This window comes from Phragmites australis, chromosome 2 (assembly GCF_958298935.1).
Source record: "Phragmites australis chromosome 2, lpPhrAust1.1, whole genome shotgun sequence".
NCBI lineage: Eukaryota > Viridiplantae > Streptophyta > Magnoliopsida > Poales > Poaceae > Phragmites > Phragmites australis.
Window position 1 is genome coordinate 7,674,452 of NC_084922.1, and position 7,197 is coordinate 7,681,648.

Sequence of the window (7,197 nt, forward strand, 5' to 3'; positions counted from 1 at the left end):
GCATCCGCATTCACGCTGAAAAAGTTCGCGCACAGCCGTATCTCAAATTGCCAGGCACACGACACATGTTGAAACCACAATGCTATGCTCACATCATCACAAGGTGATAGATCACAAGTTGGTTAAAAGAAAAGACGCTAAATTCATTTCAGTAAGTATGGCTGTTTGTATTAACGTGTGAAGAATAGCATCCAGATTCCTAGTGCATTCGATCCAGCAGTGGATTCGAGCACCAATTCCTGAAAGGACAGCGGCTTCAGATTTGCTACTTGACGAGTGTCATGGTTACCACGTTTTTAGCTGTGCACAGTGCCAGAGGGACGCTCTTTAGGTGCTTTATCTCTATATAAAATACGAGTCGGTTCTCGTATCATATTTTCGTGTATTCTCATTCTATCTAATAAAAACTTTAATATTTAAATAATTTAACTAATTTTTTTATCTATTCCCATCCTTCAATCCTTTTTCTGTTACCGACTACGAATCTATGACCAATTTTACTAATAAAAATAAAAAAATTAAAAAACAGCAGCTAATCTACTCTTTTCAGATCTCATATAAAAATAAATCAAACTACAATATTCGTTCAACCACACTTCAATATCACATTCATATCTTCGTACTTTAGTTTATATTTAATATTACTATACTCAATATTTATGTTTAATTTATGCTAATTTTCTTTAAATAATAGCCATCAACTCTGGCACCGTAAATATTGGATTGAGTTGCGAAATTGCAGGGATGAATAATGAACTACACAATAGTACAACATACGGTGTTCTGACATCTAAACTACTAGTAGCACTACAGCAGACACACAGACGGGTCGGTGATAGTACAATCAGAGAGAGAAACGTCATCTGAAACAGCAAGATGCCAACAGTACCCTAGCATAACAATGGCCAGATCAGACGAACGGTTCGTTTCCTAGCACAAACCAACACCAGTCTCATCAGCTCTTGGTGAAGTGGTGCTTCTTGCCGCCGCAACCGCTGCCACGCTTGCTCGCGTGCGCCGTCGTGTTCTTGAGTATCTGCGCGGCATCAGGAATTCACGGTTCAGAACAGCGCCAGGAAGAGTTTTCTCATCGAATCGAGATGAAAACGGAACTGTGGAAGCAAAGAATCGAAGCGACCCGGCACCTGACGGAGCGTGTTGTTCTCGTTCTGGAGCGTGGAGACCCTCTGCTCGAGCTCGGCATTGCGGAGCTCGAGGTCCTTGGCCTTCGCCTCCAGCTCCGTCACGTACGCCTTCTTCCGCTCCCGCGCCTGCTGCGCCGACACGCGGTTTCGCAGCAGACGCTTCAGCCGGTTCTGCTCCCTGTCCCCCGCGGTGCGCCCGCGCTTCTTTCCCCCCGCCGCCGGTGGCTGCCCTTGCGCGCCAGCCGCCTGCTGCTGCCCCGGCTTGCCATCCTCCTTGTTGCGCTCGTCCGGGCCCGCCCCAGACGACGCGGACGCGCCGCTTACTATCTCCGGCACCCGCCGTATCTCCTCGTCGCTCTCCGCCCCTGCCACCACAAACACATGCACGAATCAACTCAAGCTGCAGAATTTATAGAAAAGGAGCAAGATCGAGGAGGATGACGGACGGGTGGGTGAAGGGACACGACGCCTACCTCCTTCCCTGAGGTTGTTGGGGGCGGAGCTGGAGGAGCGCTCGCTGCTGGTGGGGAGCGAGCTCGTGGTGCTCGTCTTGGCCTGCTCCTGCTCCTGCGCCGCCATCTTCCTCGTCTCTCTCCCCTCCGAGAACAGATCAGGATCTCCTTCCTCCCACCAGCACTCCTCCTCAGACTCCGCCTCCTCGACAAAAATCAAATCTTTGGGCACGCGAGAAGGGACAATAAACTAGAGGGAGAAAAGCAGATGCAGATCAGATGAGAGAGAAAGGGGGGCGGCCTAGGAGAGAGAAAGGGAGTCTGTGTGCGGGACGAGGAGGGAGGAGAGAAATGGAGGTCGGCGAACAGTATTTTGTGTGAGAGGCGATACAGTGATTTGCAGTCTGTAGTACTAAATCTTCGTAGATCCTCGTCCGGGGGGTTGGGGGTTTGGGATGAGACGCGATCCCCGCCGTGCACGGCAGCACCATCCTACGGCCGCGCCGGGGGAAGCGTGGCGCTTCGCGGCACCATGCACGCCTCCACCGCATCTGACGGTGACCGCCTTGACGCGCAGCCGCGTGCCCATCCCTCCGATCTCACCCGCGCAGGACTAGCGTGCCCACATGCACTTTTTTCCCCCAAAACTTTTGATAAATAAAATATGTGACGAATCATATATAAATTTTATATTTCTAAAGAAATAAGAAGTTGCTAAGAGTCATGCACTTTTTACCTTTGAAAAAAAAGGGGGGAAAGCATCCTTACGAGTTGCGGCCTTCTGGTAGCTGAATCAATGCGGCTCTCTATCACGAAAGGAGCATCTCGCTTGCTGATTGAAACTGATAGTTCTAGTCGATTTCCTTATACTCTTTATTTCAGCTAGTGATTTTACAAAGCAGTTTATATATTATAAAAAATTAAATTGTAAAAAGTTTTAAATTATAGATTTAAAAAACTTTTATGTACAGTTTAGTAAAATAAACTTTCATAATCTATAAAAAGTTAAGAAAAAATAGTTTCTCAAATTCACACAATCTAACAAACGAATTATAAAAAAATTATAACAAAAAGTTATCTTGTTTCAGTTTCTCGAATTGTAAAAGCTAAAAGTCACGATCCGAAACTAAAATAAATACGCCCAATACAATTCACTTGGATATCAATATATCATCCCAATTCTCCTCGACATCGAGGAGCTAAGCAGGGTTTTTATCTTTTGGATATTCATTTTATTCCGTGGCAAGCTAATACTTTTGCGCATGCTTGTGCCAAATATGTGTCTACAGGATTGCAGAGGTGCAGAGGCTAATATACGCAGCTCAATTCTTGCAAGCTCATTGCTGTAATCCTGCTTCAATATGATACAAAGCTCCTTGGTCTAAAAACAAGTCATACGGTTCATGACATACCTCATCATCCTCGCTGAACCAAAAGAATGAGAATAAAGTGTTATTAATAGAGAGCTTTTGTGCATTACATAACAAATGTGCTGTAGATCCAAACAACAATTAGGATGTTCTCACAAACTACTAATGATATCCCGGACTTCGGTTCGATGGAAGATCCTTGCATTAATCATATGAAAGCAGCTTGATCCGTAAAGTGGACCATGCAGCATGCTTACTTTTCCCTTTTAATTGCGTACCAAGTGGCAATCATGGTTGGAGTACACCACCCTGCAGATTCATTCATACGCTAACTTCATTTTGCTGTTGAGGGCGGTATGCAAAATCTCGTAAACAATAAACCAATAATAATTTAATGCATTACTAAGCAAGAATTGGCAGGTATTTTTGTTCAACAGCAAAAGGGCAGTAGAACTGTAGGAGAGGTCCAATAGACTGAAAGAATATTAGTGAAAATTTATTTTTGTAAGTAACTCCATCATTATAACTACTTCCTCTGATCTAAATATAAGTCTATTGGACATCGACATAGTCTCTAATATATCACTTTGATAGTTTGATTACTATCATTTATAGAAATATATTATTTCAAATTGGAAGAGATATATTATGAAAGTATTTTTCATGATTAATCTACATCAAATCTATGTTGTCAATTTATATGTTTTCTTAGAAATTGATGGTCAAAACTTAAAAGATTTAACTTAGGACAATCCTAAATAGACTTATATTGGGGTTGAGAGGTAGTATTAGGTTCAGTGTTTTTATGATGTTGTTGAAAACTGCAGTTCAGTGGTTAAAGGTGTGATTGATTGTTCGTATAGACCGTAAACGTAAGCTAAAGAAAAATATAACAAGTGTGGTAAAAAGAAGAGTGCTTGATTTATTGTATCTATATAAAAATATTGAGCGATTGACTCAATCTAAAAGCATATAAATTTCTCGTATGAAAGTGATTTTATGACGTTAATAAATAAACCCACATACATGAATGGATGCAACTGCATCAGCTGAGCCAAACTGCGAACATACATTTACATATGTCAGGCTCAAACTATAACAGTGGATGCAAGCAAACAATCACCCCCTAAAGAGCACGTCTATGATGAGCTAGAAAAGCACACATCACAGGCCCTTTCTCAGTTCCTAACCGAAAGAAAAATTGCAATATTGCAACAAACATGAACAACGAAAAGAAATACACATATAGGTCACGCTTTGTAGCGAAAAGGGAGCTAAAAGAGCACGAAAACAAAATTATATACAAGGAAAAAAGATGGATGTGTGGAGATCCTGCCTGGCCTTTCAAGCACTTAGCTAGTTGAGAATGACCACATTAAGTGCCAGAAAACTCGAGAATACGCAAGAAGGTCAACAGCTGGTTGCATGGTCCGAAAGAGGATAGTGACAGACTGTCAGGGACCATACAAGAAGCAATGTAACTGTATGCAATATAATGATCCTATTTGTTCAACATGCAAAAAAATGCTGCTTTATACAAAATGGATGTCCGACCTTAAATAGTATGAAGAACAGAATGACCGAAATAAGAAAGTGTGTTAGAGGACAAACTGAATCTCTAGCTTTTCTTAAACCAACTTCAGAGGTCAGACCAAAATGCTGCCATAATTCTAGAGTATCAATACTAGTCAACTTGAACTCAGCCTGCTATTCTCACGTGTTTTCAGAATTATCTGAGTGCTTTCTACGAGCAACCTCATGAAGTAGTTACAATCAGTCATCTCATTTTCCTGGTGATAATATGTGAAAAAAATCCAATAGTTGTCTAGTGGTGTCTCACAGCAGCTAAACACACGTGACAGATAAGAGGGAACTACTACAAACTCCACTACCCTCGTCAGAATTCTGATTTCTCAGCTGCAGGTGAGTAATGTTTTAAATTGATTATCTGTGCTAGCTATTTCTGAGTTTTCCAAAAGTAGCCCTGAAACAAACATATGTGGTTATCGGAAAAGAAATCCCATAAAAAAATGACTATACTAGGATTTAGCCCATCCCTCTTGCAACCAGAGGTAGAGTGCATCACGCCAACCTGTCCACTTGGAAACCACTAAATGATAACTTTATTAGTGGAAATCCCATTCATACTCTCCAGTCGTGTGCACATACTCTTCTACTAACTCATGTCGTCTTCACCAAACAAACCAGCCACTGGACCTTGAAGAGATTCCTAGTTATGCCAAGAGAAAAGAAAAGTACTGAACAATAGTCAGACATACAAAACAATTCTTCACTATAATCATCATCTGTTCAATGTATGAATAATAGCAATAACAGGTGCCCGTGCTACTTACAGAGTTACAGGAATTTTAGCACCAACAGCCAAGAAACCCAGATCAAAGATACTATGGGGCAATAGCCTCAACGTTGCTTTTACGCAGAAATCCTTCCAATCATTGGTTAGGCAATAATTGAAACAGCCAAACTACCAAGCAGCACATCCAACGCCTGACTCCTTGACAATCAACCAGTGGATATCTTAATCAACCAATTAGTATTCAAATTTCTCACAATGATATTCTATGACAGTTTTCATCTTAGAACTCTTACGTCTCAACTAACAAAGAGAACTAGGCCACCAGTCCAACATGTGCAAATTCATTGACTGAACTAGAAAACATATAAGGTGTCCTAAAAAATCGATCAAAATCATGAAATAAATTTCTTCTAAAAGAGGATATGATGTTGCAGGATATCTTGCAAAGATAGACGTTTTTCTCTTCTTTTTACACATATTGAGTAACCAACAATACTCTGTTGGTCGTGATTGGTTCCTGAACAATATTGAAAGGAGGCGCAACATCAAACAGGAGCATCATATTCATATACAAGGCGTAGACACAAGAGCATCATGTTCATGTACTAGGGTGTATACATATATGCACTATGCTACTAAGACATGCACATACTCTATCATGTACATGGTGGAAGAGGCAGTCATTCAAGAGTACAGTTTCTGGGTAGAACTACAAGAGGTGGTGCGCTAAAGGAAAAATACAGCAATATAGGAAGAAGGAACTCAAACTTGTCCAAACTACAACTACATATCTCATATCTAGCATCCTATACAGCAGACATAACTTTTACAGGCTCAAGAAAAACTGATTATCCTGTCCCTAGTTCCCCATATAGTTGAAAGGTATACAACACCCTAATACCTTCTGGGCTTAGATGGTTCTGAAGCTCCTGCCTTCCTGAAAATTCCACAGAAGAAGCAACCAGGAACCTTGGGTGAAGGTGGGTCTAGAGCTGGGGGTACACATCGAGTATGGAAGCCCTGGTTGTTGTTGTTGCACCGGCTGTGCTCCGCGCCATCATTGCGCCTGCGCTGCAGTCCAATGGACCCAACACTCCGGGAGTGCCTTAGCTCCTTGAACTCAATGGCATCCTCTGGTTCACCTGAGGTTCTTTGGTCCCTCTGGTTGCTATCCCCTGACATGAGCCTCTCATCCCAGACCAAGCCTGATGAACCAGACCTCCTGAATGTTTGAGAAGATCTCTGCAGTCCTGCCATCTTCCTCACTCTTGATGTTTGTGTCTAGGGAGTTGTATGGTGTACAATGAGGACCGAGGGAGAAAGAGAATGGTTTGGCACTACTAAATAACAAGCATACCCACAAATGGAAAATACGGCAAATTGAAGGGATAGGGGGTCCGATGATGGTGACAGGCAAATATGCTAAGGATTAGGGAGCTGAGGAAGGCCTGTCTGCACTCTGAATTGACACCAAGCAACGAGTTAAATTGTTAAAATAAAACAAAACATCATCTATCTTCTTATACTAGTTGAACTACACCAGGTTTTTTTGGTTCTAATCTATTTCAGTGCTGACGAAAGATCAGCCCAATGTATCAACCATGGTAACCACTGGTATAGCCCGTGCACTACAAATAACGCCACTCACTTAATTTTGAACTCTTGTGCAAAACCATCACAATCTTGACTTGATACACCAATGCTCTCAATTCTACATCTAAACAAAATGCTCTCGATTCCCATTGACCATGGCTATCAAGACAACTGCAGCCATCCACATTAGAAGCTCTGGATATCAATCACCTCTCTGATTGATCCATCAGATACAAAACACAGTAAGCGTCAGCATACGCTTTCGTTTGATCTTTCTTCTTCTGAAAAGAGCCGCGTGTAGATACAGTATTCTTCCACCA

At 41.9% G+C, this 7,197-nt stretch overlaps 2 protein-coding genes across 3 annotated transcripts; both read right to left on the bottom strand.

The window, feature by feature from the left end:
• Positions 1–702: 702 nt before the first annotated feature.
• On the bottom strand, positions 703–2,009 carry LOC133897461 (transcription factor HY5-like). Its single transcript, XM_062338197.1, has 3 exons — positions 1,619–2,009; positions 1,146–1,510; positions 703–1,036 (listed from the first exon to the last, which is right to left on the bottom strand). The coding sequence occupies exons 1-3, from the start codon at positions 1,722–1,724 to the stop codon at positions 956–958; spliced, it is 552 nt and encodes a 183-aa protein (XP_062194181.1). The 5' UTR covers positions 1,725–2,009; the 3' UTR covers positions 703–955.
• A 3,492-nt stretch (positions 2,010–5,501) lies between these two features.
• LOC133897472 (uncharacterized protein At1g15400-like) lies at positions 5,502–6,765 on the bottom strand. Of its 2 annotated transcripts, XM_062338206.1 has the most exons (2): positions 6,186–6,765; positions 5,502–5,801 (listed from the first exon to the last, which is right to left on the bottom strand). In XM_062338206.1, exons 1-2 carry the CDS (start codon positions 6,539–6,541, stop codon positions 5,585–5,587), a joined length of 573 nt encoding a protein of 190 aa, XP_062194190.1. In that variant the 5' UTR covers positions 6,542–6,765; the 3' UTR covers positions 5,502–5,584. The 2 variants fall into 2 exon arrangements, with proteins under 2 accessions (XP_062194190.1, XP_062194197.1); XM_062338213.1 differs by lacking the exon at positions 5,502–5,801 and having other exon boundaries at positions 5,819–6,759.
• Between the last annotated feature and the right edge of the window lie 432 nt (positions 6,766–7,197).